The sequence below is a fragment of the Ochotona curzoniae genome, unplaced genomic scaffold (assembly GCF_017591425.1).
Source record: "Ochotona curzoniae isolate NIBS_2020 unplaced genomic scaffold, NIBS_Ocur_1.0 contig_1302, whole genome shotgun sequence".
NCBI classification, from domain to species: domain Eukaryota; kingdom Metazoa; phylum Chordata; class Mammalia; order Lagomorpha; family Ochotonidae; genus Ochotona; species Ochotona curzoniae.
The window spans coordinates 16,942,606-16,956,967 of NW_024465035.1; the positions used below are offsets into that span (position 1 = coordinate 16,942,606).

At 40.6% G+C, this 14,362-nt stretch overlaps 1 protein-coding gene across 16 annotated transcripts in view; it reads right to left on the reverse strand.

Annotated features, from left to right (window-relative positions):
* Positions 1-9,624, reverse strand: part of ARPP21 (cAMP regulated phosphoprotein 21) — a 102,962-nt gene extending 93,338 nt beyond the window's left edge. For 5 of the 16 annotated variants that reach the window (XM_040964482.1, XM_040964471.1, XM_040964449.1 and 2 more), the window contains exons 1-6: positions 9,287-9,354; positions 9,016-9,192; positions 7,201-7,367; positions 6,234-6,275; positions 5,455-5,541; positions 1,336-1,480 (exon numbers count right to left, since the gene is read on the reverse strand). In XM_040964482.1, the coding sequence (XP_040820416.1) occupies positions 1,336-1,480; positions 5,455-5,541; positions 6,234-6,275; positions 7,201-7,329 (403 nt within the window). In that variant the 5' untranslated portion in view covers positions 7,330-7,367; positions 9,016-9,192; positions 9,287-9,354. Of the gene's footprint in view, positions 1-1,335; positions 1,481-5,185; positions 5,251-5,454; positions 5,542-6,233; positions 6,276-7,200; positions 7,368-8,088; positions 8,182-9,015; positions 9,356-9,445 lie in introns of those variants that run through there. The other 11 variants (XM_040964477.1, XM_040964448.1, XM_040964436.1 and 8 more) reach the window with 6 other exon arrangements.
* Positions 9,625-14,362: the final 4,738 nt, after the last annotated feature.

Sequence of the window (14,362 nt, forward strand, 5' to 3'; positions counted from 1 at the left end):
TGCTCAGGCAACTTTTAGAAGCGATTGGTATGAATGTATATTTCAACACCAGAAAGTTAGCAGTATCACATCAGAATGGAATTCGATTCAGAGGCTGAACATACTGGGGACAGCCTAACTGCGCATATGACGCGAGACTCTTGGGAGGAAAGTGAGTGGCAGGAAGGTGGAGCCCAAGACCACACGACTGACCACTGACTCATCTATGTCAGCAAGGCGCAGGCCACGTGTGGCAGGCACTCCCCACAAAAGTCGCTCAGGAGTTGAGATCCTATGAAACTTCCTCCCTCTTGTTACTGGGGAAGTAAACAAAACAGCCTCAAAGACAAAATGAGAGTAACTACACAGTCTGAATACAAATCAGTACCAAACATGCAAGGCACTAAATATGTTCAAGTTTTGCAAGTATTCCTGATGTAGTGGAAAGCTTAATTTTCAACGTAATTCCAGGCATCAATACACCTCGGTTTTCTGAGTCTCTGAAACAGAGATAGCCGATAGAAGCAGATATGTAGAGCATGACAATAGTGGTAACTGTCATTATCATTTCCCTGCTGATTAGATGCCCTCAGCATTTGGTGTGTGAGTGTGTGTGTGTATGAGAGAGAGAGAGAGACCATTGTAAAGATTATAAAGCTTTTAACTCATGGCACTCTCTGTTTTGTATTAACTTGGTGTTGTTTTGTATAATGATATGTATGACAACAATTTGAAAGTTTCAATTGTGGATTTGTAGACCTTTGAAGAAACAACTTTCTGGGGAAAACCTATTTATTGATACACAAGCATGTATGTTTCAGTGCTGCGTTGCATGACGTCATGTGGGCGTAGAGACAAAAATCTCATCGGTGTCAGATACACGGTCGATTGCTCACTGGTCGTCTGTGCCTTGTGACATCATCACCCACTGATGAAGACTTGTCCATGTATTTTCTGCTTTTTCAGGTCGTATGTAAGTGAAGGCATAAAACCAGCTCTCATTATTCTCTCCTTAACCAAATAAACGTCTAATCAATACGAATCAAGGGCAGGTTTGTATTTATCCTTGGTATAGGCTTGTCAAGGAGTTTAGTAGACTGTAATGCAAATTACACACACACACACACACACACACACACACACACACACACACTACTTAGCCTAGAAGTAATCTTTCCAGCTGCAAGAACACTGAGAGCAGAAACAGAGTGAAAATCAAGTTCACATTTTTCACACATACACGCATTGATACAGATATAAGGTGGGAGATGATTGTACATACGAAACTTCAGATACATTGCACGGCTACCTGCGTGCCCCGACTGAGTGAGTTCAAAAGACATTTCTCATATTCACCTTTTGATAACATTCTGATCTTGGGTTTTTCCGAGGTTTTATCTTTGCTTTTATCCTTTTCCTTCTCTCTTTCAGAGTCATCTTTCCTAGGTTTATCCTCCTCTTGCAGGCTGGGAAAACTGGAAAGCTGTAAATGAATTGATTCCTGTTGGGGAAAAAAATATAATAATTTAAGGCTGGATTTAATCCTTTCTATCTGGTTTCCATTTTGCATAGAAGTTACTGAGTTCAGGAAAATGAAAGCCAGGTGCAGATTTTTTTCTCTTACACGCTAAAAAAAAAAAAAATTAAACCTGTCAGAAAAATAATTGTTCTTTAGGGTGGATTAAACTTAAGAAGTCAATGAGGGGTCATGAGAAAAACCCAGCATTAAAACTTTGCCTCATGAATATTAACTGTAACCAAGTTAAACTCCAATAGATCACAGCCTTTTTTTTCTGCAGTTCTATTTTTAAACACTTATGAAAAATTTTTTTATAAGTAAACTGATATTACAGTCACTCTCTCTCACATCTTGAAATTAAAAAAAAAAAGAGGTTTCTGCAGTTCTTTCTGTAATTCCATAGAAGGAGAAATTGGCATACAGAAACAGATATTATATCCCTAATTACAGATAGATGGAACATTATAAAAAAGCCACTGACAGCTCATTTACAAAAGGAGGACTAGAACCAAGCCAACGATGATTTTTATTTTACTATCATGGAAACCTAAACTATGTAATTATGGGGAGAATAGATTTGGATTTTTGTCATCATTAGTTACAGATGCCATTAGGAAATCTTTATAACATATAGGCCTGATAAACTTTGCTTTGTGGAAAAGGTAGGATGTAGAATTGTATTTTCCACAAATTGCATGTTTATTTAATGTTATTTAGTAACACTCTCTCTCTTCAAAATAAATGATTCTGTTGAATTAGTGCTTCATCCACTGGTATTAGTGTCAGATCCATGTTTTGTATTTATTTTATACTAAAATAGCTTCTTTTATATAAATTCTCATGTATTAGCCACTTGGTTGATAGTATTTTCAGTTTCAAAGAAGAATAAGCCAAATCATGTTCTTAAATGATTTATGGAAAATATGCTCTGATTAAAACTTTGACAAATTACCCAACATTAAGCCCACTTGTTCTTATGTAAGAGATCACATGCTGGGGGGAAGTTCTCTTTCAGTAGAGACATTACCATTTATGATGCAGGGAAAGTGTTCTCAGTGACTAATAATTATTTTATTATTTTTTTTAACCAAGGCTAAACTAACGCTCCCCCCCACTCCATGTGACTTAATTGGCGTGCCTGTTTCCACTGTGGCTGATCTGAAATTCTCCCTGGTTTTTGATAAGTCCAGCCAATCTTGCAAGCATACAAGAAGAATGTTCCTAAGGAAAGCTTGTTTGTTGGGAAGGGCTTCATTATGAACTCCTGGCCTAAAGACACCCTGTTTGGGAAGACATGTGAATGCTTTGGAGAAGTATAATACATTCCCATCATCGATATTTATCACAGATAGGTTTTCTGACTTCCATGCATTTATCCTAAGGATGAACATCTACAGAACAAATATGTAAAAATGGAGTGAATTCGATTTTAAAAACTTTTCTCACATGTTTTGGGACAGAAACGTCTTCAGGCGTATTTTAGAGTTATGCGTTGCTTCTACCCATTAAGTATACTCTGAGAATGGAAAACATGGCTGAGGTTTGGGGAGAGTTGGTGCATCCATTGTTTGGGAGGGGAAACTGGATGGACCCAGACCATGAAAGGGGTCTCATGGTTTCATCAGAACTGACTGAGTCCTTCAGCCTCTATAACTTTGAATTGAAAATCACAGGGGCTTGGGAATCTATTACAAATTGACGGCTGAAGATTAAGGGATATTCACCACAAAACAAACCAAAAAAAAAATTGTACAAACTGACACCATGTATTGATAGATGCTATCCTTGAAAAAATCATTTTGTACATAAATACACGTTATGGTGTTGAAAGAACACACAAAAGTGCTATAGAATTGGTAAAAAACCAAATCTGTTATTTTTAAATATTTTTTATTGATAGACTCGATAATAAAATACAAGTTTAATAAATACATTAGTACAGGATAAGCTTATATCAAACAACAATAAAAGAGGGATTCAAAATTGCAGGAATACACTGATTGTTAAATAGTAGAACATTGGAAGAGCAAAATTCCTTGAACTGAAGGACAGACTGAACCATCAGGTATGGGTCTGAGATCAAGTAATACAGGTAGCAAGAGATTTTCCCACACAGGAAAATGAAGGCAGTTTTCCAAATACTGTGAACAATGTATACACATTGGGTTTAGCAATACAATCCACGTACTCTCTGTTTCCACCAGCGATGTCTGGGATCCCATCCACACATGTTATAAGTGCCAGTGATACCTAATGAAAGCATTGTACAGAAACTCCAAGGTCTGCTTTTTCATTCTCTACATAAAGTAGCATAAGCATTCGCTTAGACGTGTGAGTGTTTTTTTATCCGCCCCCTGTTCCCAGCTCTCTTCAGCTAATGGAAGAGAAGCTTGCAGGCTTTGTCTGTCTCCTACAAAGCTGATCTTGGTTTCTGAGCTTGGAACCAGCAGGAACAAAGCACCGTTTGCATCTTATTTCTCTGCACCAATTGTATAGGGAAACTAGATTTAGGTCCAGGATGGGCACTACGGTACAGCTAATCTCTTAAAACATCTTTCCTCCTTATCAAATGTGCCCAAAAGCAGATTAGGATGTTAAAGGATGTCTTTCTGTGCCTTGCATTAGGAGAGTGGGGGCAATGGAGGCATTTTCCAGGTCTGTCATTCTGCAGAAGCAACACATATCATGTGCACTCCATTACAGGCCACCAATCCACACGTAAGAATACAAGCTGTGATACTCATATCATAGCCTCTTTTCAATCTCTATTCCAAATAGAAGCACACAGAAAATGCAGAAGAAAAGCCACACATTTCTCAGAGCCCAAGTTGAAAAAAACAGTCAAATAAAAAAGCATGTATAGAAAACAAAGTGTCGGCTACTAAAAGAGAGCCGGTAGAGGACCTCATGACATGAGTGAGGAAACAAGACCAAAAAAAAAAAAATACTCTTAGGACAAGCTCGATCAGGAATTCATTTTTGGTCCTTTTAAAGAAAGTGCTGTCAATGCTCTCTATATTCATGAAGAGCGTTTGGAATATTTAATTGGACTCAGAAAAGCAAAAAGAAAAAAGGCAAAAAATAAATGTCGTAGTCAATTTTTCCTCCCCTGGCCTCAGATATATATATATGTGTGTGTGTGTGTATATATGTTTGCCTTGACTGCTCTCAGCCTCTGGGGAAAATAATAAGCAAAATTTCAGCAGCAAGACTATGTTTATAAAAGCTGATGCGATGCCTACAAGGCAAAGAATGATAACTATGATTTGCAGTTTCTCCTGATCTCATAGGAGAGTTCTGTTACAATTTAAACTTTTAAAAGCCTGGTCATCCTGCTGTCAGGAGCAAAAATGGAGGAAAGGATATACAGCGGTCTATTAATAACATTCGCTTAAATTCACCATCAGTTCAGATTCACTTTGGACAACATTTGCAATGCTGAGAAATCTCCACCAAAGGCCATGAAAAGATCTCGCCTGAATTCAATGTACCTTATTCACCATTCCCTACGTTTCCCATAAGCCAGCAGGTGCATTTGTTATAGACATATGCATCTGGGGGAGCTGAGAGGTAAGACATCTCCAATGAAGGAGGAGACGGGATAGTTACGACTCTACTTGGTTCAGTCTTACTGAGAGAGCCTTTGTGGAAATTCAGCACTGCTGTGCTTTTTTTTTTTTGTTTTAATTAGTTTTACTTAGTTTAAACTAGATTCTTTTGAATTCCTTTTTCATTGGCAGTTTTCAGAGAGTCTGGAAAGAAAGCAAACGTAATACTTGGTGACAAACTGTTAAACTGCTTTAGAATGTCTCATACACATGGGATGAAGCCAGAACATGATTTCATTTTCCACTTATGGTTGACTCCCCCAAAACACCACTGGAGGCCGGGTGACCAGGCATGCACACAAAGGCAGATCCCATGCATGCACCCTGGTGGCAGAGACAGGGTTATACCTGGTCCTGAAGTCCTTCTCCTCCTGGTCTGGCTGACTCTTCACACACAGCCAGGCTCCGGGTCAGTTTCCCTTTTCCAGCTCCTGACTGGGACAGGAGAGAAACAGAGGGAAAGAGAAGCAATCAAGAAAACAAACAGAACACATCTTCAGACGACTGCCCAATCACGTGGCAGTCCCGGGTCAGATTTACAAAACCAAGCTGCCAGTCTTCTGGTCAGCACAGCTCACAGTGACTGTGTTGATGGGGATGGGTGGGGGTGAATGAAAGGCACACCTAGCAAATGTGCCCAGGATGCTGGAAACACACAAAAAATAGGCGGCTGTCTTTTCATGAGAATATACGTAAAAAGCAAACAAAAATGACAAAGAATTGAGTTTCATCAAAACTCAGTGTGGAGGGGGATCTGAGAAGATGCTGCACAAGCTGAAAAATATGTGCTCAATAGAAGTACCCCCTTACTTCAAGGCAGGAATCAACACCCAGGACAAATTTTATCTAAAATCAAACTGAAAAAAAGTCCTGCTACAGCCCTTCGTGTCAAAATAGAATCAAACATACACACTTGCAAATAGCTACTCGAACCCTAAATGCTTTAATTCCCAAGCACACAGGTAAAGACAGATGAATGTGAAAAATAGCCCCATGAAGCAGGCAGTACCTGGGATCTATCACAAAGTTATGGCAAGACCATCTGACATGTTGGCGATACTTTGAACTCGTGTGAGATAGTTTTAGATGCAGGGTGTCAGGTCTATATAGAATACCAAGAATCTTACCTTGGATTTTCTCCTCTCTTGGTTCTGCGCTGCCAGCCGCCTCTGTATGTTGGAAACAAAATGAAGCCAAATGAACAGGGAGCCAACAACCAAGGGAGGTTTGGGCAGGATGGCAGGGGAGTGGAGTGGAGAGAGAGAGAGTCCCTACTGTTGAAACTCCAGAAGTGAGTCCTGCCATATTCCCTGGAGATGACTTCCCAAGCTTCTTCAGACATTTCACAATGGAACTGTTAGCTCTATCCCCAAACAGCAGCTCAGGGAAAAACTTAGACTGGAAGTGACACTGTTGCATGGCTCTTCTATGGCAATGTGCCTTTGCTAACCACAGTACAGGAGAGCGAACGTGTTTGTAATCCAAAGAAAAATCAACACCTACACCCAATTCGTAAGTACAGTGTGTTTTGCCTCGCTAAAACCTTCTTTTCTGTTGTCACTTTCGGAGTATTTACTCCTAATTCATTTTCCCTTCCTGCTGTCGTTCTAACTTGCCCCCATCTCCTCCAGGGCTTTCAGTCTTTGGCAATATTAGGACTGATGCTGTTTGCCCGTACAACTTGAACTCTCACATGTCCGTGAAGATAAACAGGGCTCACGTCTTTCATCTTACCTGGTCTACAATGAATTAAGATCTTGTCTCTCCATTGGAGAGCAAGTCCATTTTTTTATAAGTCAGCCTAAAACTATTTCCAGATAAGCCCCCACTTAGACCTGGAAACGGGCTCAGAGGAAATTCACCAAGTAAACATGCTCCTTGGGTAGTTGTTTCTTTTTTTATTTTTTTCCCAAAAGACATTTTAGAGCATGGCGGGGGGTGGAGGGAGGTGGTGAGAGATGTCTACAAACTGGAAAAGGATAGGATTGGCATTGTAGATTTCTGATCATGGTACCAAATTCCCCTCAAAAGGATCTACGTGGCTTGCAGTAGTGTAGAAATGAAGAATCAGAACCCCACAGGGTGAGGACTCACCTGCAGTTCCAGCTTCTCTTCCTCATCCAGACTTTCCGATTTCACAATGCCATTCTCTGGGGCGACCGTCTCCTGTTCAATCCCTCCTTCGTCCACTCTCGCCTGATTTAGGTCTCCTCGCTCAGACATCCTCCCAGGTGGAAATTAAATGAACAAGGTGTTGTGCCCTAGAAGGTTAAGATATTAGAAAGTAACATCAGCTCAGGGGAAATACCAGCTACCATTCATGGGAGACTTCATGATTGCCAACTTCATGGAAAAGCACAATGAAGCAGGATGGAATCAACAGATGCACGTGGTTGCCCCCTCTGCACCTTCGCATCCACTTATGGGTACACCCCGCCATCCAAATGGACAAAAACACATCTGAAATGCAGACACACGCTGCCACACAACTGCTGGTCTCCACCCCCCAACACAAGGTGAAAAAAAAAAAAAAAAAGAGAGTATTTCTCCAACTTCTGATTTGTGAGGTAATACTGATGTTCTGCGGTATCTCTCAGATTCGCAAGGATTCGCAAGGTTCAGCCTTCCCAAGGTACAAGAAAAACAGTCCACTCGACCAGGGGGGCAAATACTAGTCAAGGAGGTAATCACAAACCAGTATAAATTTAGGGCCTGAATCTTGTAATAAACCTCTTAGGGTCAATGTTGCCAGGCTTCCCACTGACAGCTCCATTATTAAAAGTGTAAGCCCCTTTCCTAAGCTCCTGGCAGTCGCCAGTGTTTGCAAGAGCCTGCGGAAGAAGTCTTGGGCAGGCAACTGGAATGAAGCTATTGCAACCAAACCCACCACTGCAGGCTCCAGTAGATTGCTACCCAGACTGGGGAAATGGCTTTTCAAAGTTAATGCATGTGAGTACCCTTTTTTTTTTTTTCTCTCCCTACCTCCATAAACCTCCTGACACTTTCCCTTCTGATGTGCTGTCAAAGGAGGCTCATGAATAATTTAGCATTTACTTCCCTCACTTTTTTTTTAGGCTGCAACAAAGAAAATTAAAAGAAAAAAAAAAGGAAGAGATAAAGGAAGAAATGAAGAAAAGAAGAGAAAAAGAGAAAAGAGAAATGTTCAAAAAGCCATTCCTTTCCCAAATTCCCCAGCAGATTTTGTCTTCTTCCCAGTTGTTCCAATGGTAATTATTATTACAAAAATCCTCGTTTGGGCATCTTGCTCTGAAAGTCTTTAATTACCATTCACTAACTTCATGTTCTCTCTTTCTAACTGGACCCTACAACACACAAATCTAATTCACAGCCATTTTTATTGCGAATTGGTAAAAATCAACCATGACAGAACAGATGGCCTGTAAGGCTGTCTTTAAAATGCTCAGAGGCATCTGGGAAGGAATTCTGGGAATGCAGAAGGAGCCCTTTCCCTAGAGGGTGGGAGTTTGCCTCTGGAACTACTGAACAAAGCTTTTAAGTTTCAGGATTCAGTGAATCCTGACAGATTTCTAATATTCCAGCTGCACTCGGTATGAATGGGTAATAAAAATAGAAAATTCCCTTTTGCAAAAGCAAACAGCTTGCTTCTCAACCATGGTGCAGAGGATAAGAACAGGGCACTTCTGTCGCCCTAATTTTTCTTTTTTTTTTTTCCACCCCGAGTAGTTCAGTAGAAAACAGATTGGGATCCGATTTAAAAGGTAACGAACACATTGAGTTCTGATTCTCTCTAAACCCAACGTGTCCCCCACACGGATCCTGTCTGTGACAGTTACACTCCGTGAGCTGTGCTGTGCAAATCTGCCTCCCGCTATATTATTACGAACGAAAAACCAGATGGGACGACAGCCAGACAACGGGGACCTTTACCTCTCACACAGAATGTTGGCAGTCGGTCCTGGCGACGTGCTAGCGGCTTCTGTCGTTCTGCACCGCGAAAATCCACGCAAGTGACCCAAGACAACTGGAGTCCCATGTCCCCACTAGCAGTTCGGAATGTCCATGTCCACGCGACTGGTTTACACCGTGTGATCCATCATCGTCAACCTGAAAAAAACACGAGAAGTAAATAACCGTCGCGGCCGCCAGCATGGTAAGGCTAAGGGTAAATAGAGAAGACTTGAGTTTCTAACAGAATGACCAGCTTCCAGCAATCACGTTCACAGCTTGATCCAACTCCACCTGTTTCAAGCCGCCTGCCTCTTCCCTAATGAAGGCTACAGCCGGCTGTTCAAGTCAGAAAGGCACCCACGCAAGGAGCTAAAATTAACAATTGCATTATGCACCGAAGATTACTCACTCCAATTTTAACCTTTTTTAGTGAAATCTCGCACTTTGTATTAAAAAAAAAAAACAAGCTGTATGTTTGCCTCAATGAGAATTGAGATCACCTATGTGCAAAAGTCTTGCCTGTTTTTTTAACCAAAGGCTTTGTCTTAATGATAGATTCATGATACAATGTATTGCTATTTCTGTGATCACTTTTTGTTACCCTAATCATGCATATTTAAGAGTTTTGATTTGATCAGGCATTATCTATAAAAGTTTTTTCTTTCTCTTTTTTTAAGGGATAATGGAAAACTTTCACTTTGTCTTGGCTGAGAATACTTTTTATCTTTCCTTCTACAACTTAGAAAAATCCCTAACCTTCTCATTGTGTGCTGAGCACAGTCCAGGCACGCCTCTCTCTTCCCAGCAGGGCTGCCGCTGCCAGCAGGGCATTCCATTTGACAGCAAGGAAACACTGTCAGGGAGACTCAACAGATCTCCAATCTCACAGCCTGTTGGAAACAATCCACAATGGAATGCGCATTTTCTTTGTCTCACCAACTCCTACCACAACAGCAGCAAAGACAGACTCAATGCAAACACGGAGGTGGGCTTCCAGAAGCATTTGCCAACACCAAGTTGGATCTTCTTCCTTTTGCTGCGACTACATTGGTGCCAGGCTAAAAAGTCCACCAGCACGCATATCTCTTCCATCGCGTATCTGTCTCTGGAAATTAAATGCATCTCAGTTCTTTAACCCGCAAATTAGAAACCCTTTCTTCCTTCTCCCTGCCATCCCTTCTTTGCAAGTTTAAGTGAGGGCAGTTGGTTCCCGAAAGGATTTTACTTTGACTGTATTAACGACGATGTTGGGTTACAAAGCCATTTGTTGAGACAAAAAATATTGTTGAAGGCACAATTACTTGCTCAGTCAATAATGTCTAGGTTTATTCATGCTTCATTAAAACACAGAATTTTATATTAAAACATGTTTCTACTGCTGTTAGAAATTATATAGCTATTACAAGATGAGCAAACAAGCATTTAGAACAAAAACACTAACCGGCTCAGGTCTACTGCAACACACTGGCTATCAACTACAAATCATCAGGTGTTAAAATTTGGATCCCTTTAGCTAACAAGTTCATTATCGAACATGTCTTAGAATAAACATTGGTGATGGATGGAATCACTGAGCCCTTTCAGATTCTGTAATCCTTTTCCCGTAAGTTACCAACGATCCTTGCAGCGCTCTTGCCTGCTTTTCCGACCCTTATGTTTGAAAAGTGGCATTTCAGCTAGCAGGTAAATGGCAATGCTGTTTTCCAAATCTAAGTTCTAATGTGTGAATCCAGCTTCAGTAGGAGGATGCAAGATATAATTCCTCCCATGCAGAAAGAACAAACTGATATTCATGTAAGTCACTCAGAGCGGGAACAGCCTGGGCAAGCATATATGCGTAATTACCAGAACACTTTTTGAAATAGCACTGGGCTCTAAAGTCAGAGAGGTATTATTCTTGCACGCCTGAATCATAAAGTCATCATCTACCAAGATAAAAGAGCAGATGGGCATATGGGCATGAACAGCGAGGAACATATGGATCACAAATATTTTTGTAACTGATTAAAATTGTTCTCTTTGCGAAGACTCTCATGCGAGGAAATCAGCTGTACTCCAGCTTTCTGTTTGCCAAACTAACCTGTCTCCTCCGCTGTCATTCAATCCTGATCTCCTCTAACTCCTCCCATTTCCCCAAGAACCAACACCATGAACAGATGAGTTCCTCCAACCGCTTATCACTATTAAACACCCTGAACAAACCTCAGTTGTTGCAAAGTAACCAAATGACAAATAAATTCACCTACGATTTTATCTGATTTGAAGTGGACATGTTACCGTAACAAAATGCCATCGGTGCTTGATCATCAGTGCTGCCTAGCATCTACAAAGAAGAAAAGGACTAAAACAATGACCGCGTCACATTATATGTATGTTATTTCTTCTTTAGCAGCCAGTACCGTGGGGATGAGAAAGACGGTGACAATGGAGTGGCATGATAAAAAACACCAACTATGCTTTTAGATAGAAATGTCTCAGTTGTGTCTGTGTGAACAAATGTGTCACATGTATTAACGCCCATGGAGATGTGTAGGGAAAGGAAAAAGTTACAGTCCAAGGACTATGTAACATGACGATTCAACCACATTAGTTACTTTTCTCTCACTACTTGTACTAAAAATTCCCATGCAGATGACTAATCTTCCCCCAAATCAGCAAAGGAACTTGAAGATGAGCTAACATCATCAAGATATATTGATTCCAACGACTGAGAAGTTTCTCACACTGTTCTCTCACTCTTGTGTGCTTATACAACTGAAAGCCTTTTACATCACGGTGATGGTCATGACTGTTCTTTATCGCACACAAGGCATATAAACAGTACAGAAACCTTATAAATCAAAATAAAGCTATTCCCACAGCACTGAATCTGTTACAATTTTGTTTCAATTGTGCAGCATGCAAAATTGAGTTTAAAAGAGAGCAAAAACAAAACCAAAAAAGAAGTTGGAATGTAATCCCTTCAGAAAGTAGATCAACATGCATTAATATAGTGTACAAACTAAGATCCTTAGCAAGACTGACATTTCCCCCAAGGTGACAAGGATACTAATGGGAAATTTTCACATGCATTTAATGTCTCAAAGGCATTTAAATCCTTCAAGGGATTTATAAGAAATAGTCAACTAGGAGTTCCACATTTTAATTAAACTTTTTGGTCAACTGAATGCACACGTGTTCTGTAAGATTCTTAAGCCACCATGCAAATGAGAAACTTTCCTGAAAACAATTTTGGAGGAAGAAACTCAAATGAATGAAGAAAAGAAATTTTCCATATTAGGGCTTTAGGGGATATAATATCTCACATGAGTGTTCCTGGCCTCACATTTTCTCCTTTGACCATTGCAGTGACTTCAAAAGTAGCACAATCTAGTTTCTAGATCAACATTTCACTGAATTGCAACTGTGGCTAAAACTGATGCCAAAGCTTTTGATGTATAACCAGAGCCCTAAGAATCAGAATGATTTTTAAACTGAGAAGGGGTTCGATGTCAACAAAAGAAACTGAAGAAGGCAGAAATGCTTTAACTCCTCATTCTCCTGGAAATAATTTTCAGAGCTTTCACCATGCTTAAGGTTTTCTTACATCATGCCACGACATTCAGGTCAACGAACACAGCCCTACTTGAAAACCTGTCTGATTCTTTCTTAACTATGACATAAAAAGAGAAATACGCATGCCGGCAGATCAAAGGCACAAAGTGATAACACAACCAGGGCACTGGTGCTCTGTTAACAAACCTTCCTGTGATGTACTGAAAATGTGCCGTCACTGGCTAGCTTTACAACTGTCATATGCCAGTTAGTACTTGATGCACGTGGGGATCTGAGAAATTTTATCACCGTCACTTCCATCCACACCATTGTCATCTTAGCAACATTCATTTGGCAAGATACGTTTTGTTGTGTGTCCATACTCAGTGAACATGGCAAGAATAACTTGGAGAAGGAGGGAAGTTGCAATGTTCAGATGCAATGTTCAGATGCAATGTTCAATTGCATTTCTGCCAGAAACAGTACATGGGATGGAGGGGGGCGGGTGGCAATATACTTTCCCCAGCAAAAAGTAACAGATAAAAAAACACTCTCTATAAATACATTGGCCAAAGCTGGACATGGTCTTGGTTCTTGGTGCAGTACAGACATCAGACTGTCAACAGTCTGCATGAGAGAGCTGGACGGAGTGAGGCAGCTGATCGTGAGCCCTGTCAATGGTTCCAAGCTTTGGCATATGTTTTATTGCAGATAAGAATTCTCTGTTCAAAAAATGGATGGCAGAAGCTGGGGCCAATGGTCCTTTTGCCATGTGAGAAAATAAGCCAAGGTTTGGAGAGCATTAAGGCTGGTCTTCGTTTGATAGTGTCACCGCTGGCAGTATTCCACGGATTTTCAAATTGCCTTAGCATTCATACCCATGTAAGCCATCACCATCTTACATATCCCTCATCATTCTTTAAAATTCTAGGAAACATCTATCCATATCCAGAAATGGTGGCATCAAAATCCAACCATATGAAAACTTCCAGAAAAAAATTAAACATTCACAGAATGAAACACAACTTTATAATCAGTTGGTCTAGCTGACATTAAATCCAGGGTCTTGGAAATGATCCATGGCCATATGTAGCAAAGATGGATAACAAAGTTATTTTGACTCAGAAAGAGAAAGCTTTTCAATTACTCATGTTCTAGAAATAGCTCAAGTGGACATCTAGATCACACCAACAAATGTCTGCAATGGCAGATGATCCCTGCACGTCGTTTCTTTCTGGACCACTATCTGCTTTACCTGAGAAGGAACCAACCCTGCACAAACAACACTGCGCAGAATCCCAGGAGCTCCTCCCTCCGTGTTAGCCTCAACGTTTCACATGTATTTGACATTATGCTCAGTGTTTCCTTTTGGTAAACCTAAAAACTCACATGCCAGTTATCAGACTGTCTTAACACTGGCTGATAACTTCCACCACAACATCTCCTGTCCACTCATACAACCCGCTTCCCAAGGCCACATGGGAATCACCTGGCTGCGTATTTCTTAGCTCGCAGAGGAGCCATCCTCAGGTTTTGCAGAGAGGCTAGGAATCATTTAATGTGGGATAATTAGAATATTCCCCTTACCAGAATATGTGAAGTGTAATAGAAAGCCTTAGAATATAGGCTTAAAGCTAAAATCTCAAGAATAGGGAGGAGCCCTGTCCTTCTAAGTACAATAAAACAAATTTCCCAAGAGGTAGAGTAACATGGCTAGCATATTGTGCAGAACGGTACCATGTAACTTTGTTAAAACAAAAATATCCTCCAATCGATTTTGTAGGGATCCTTC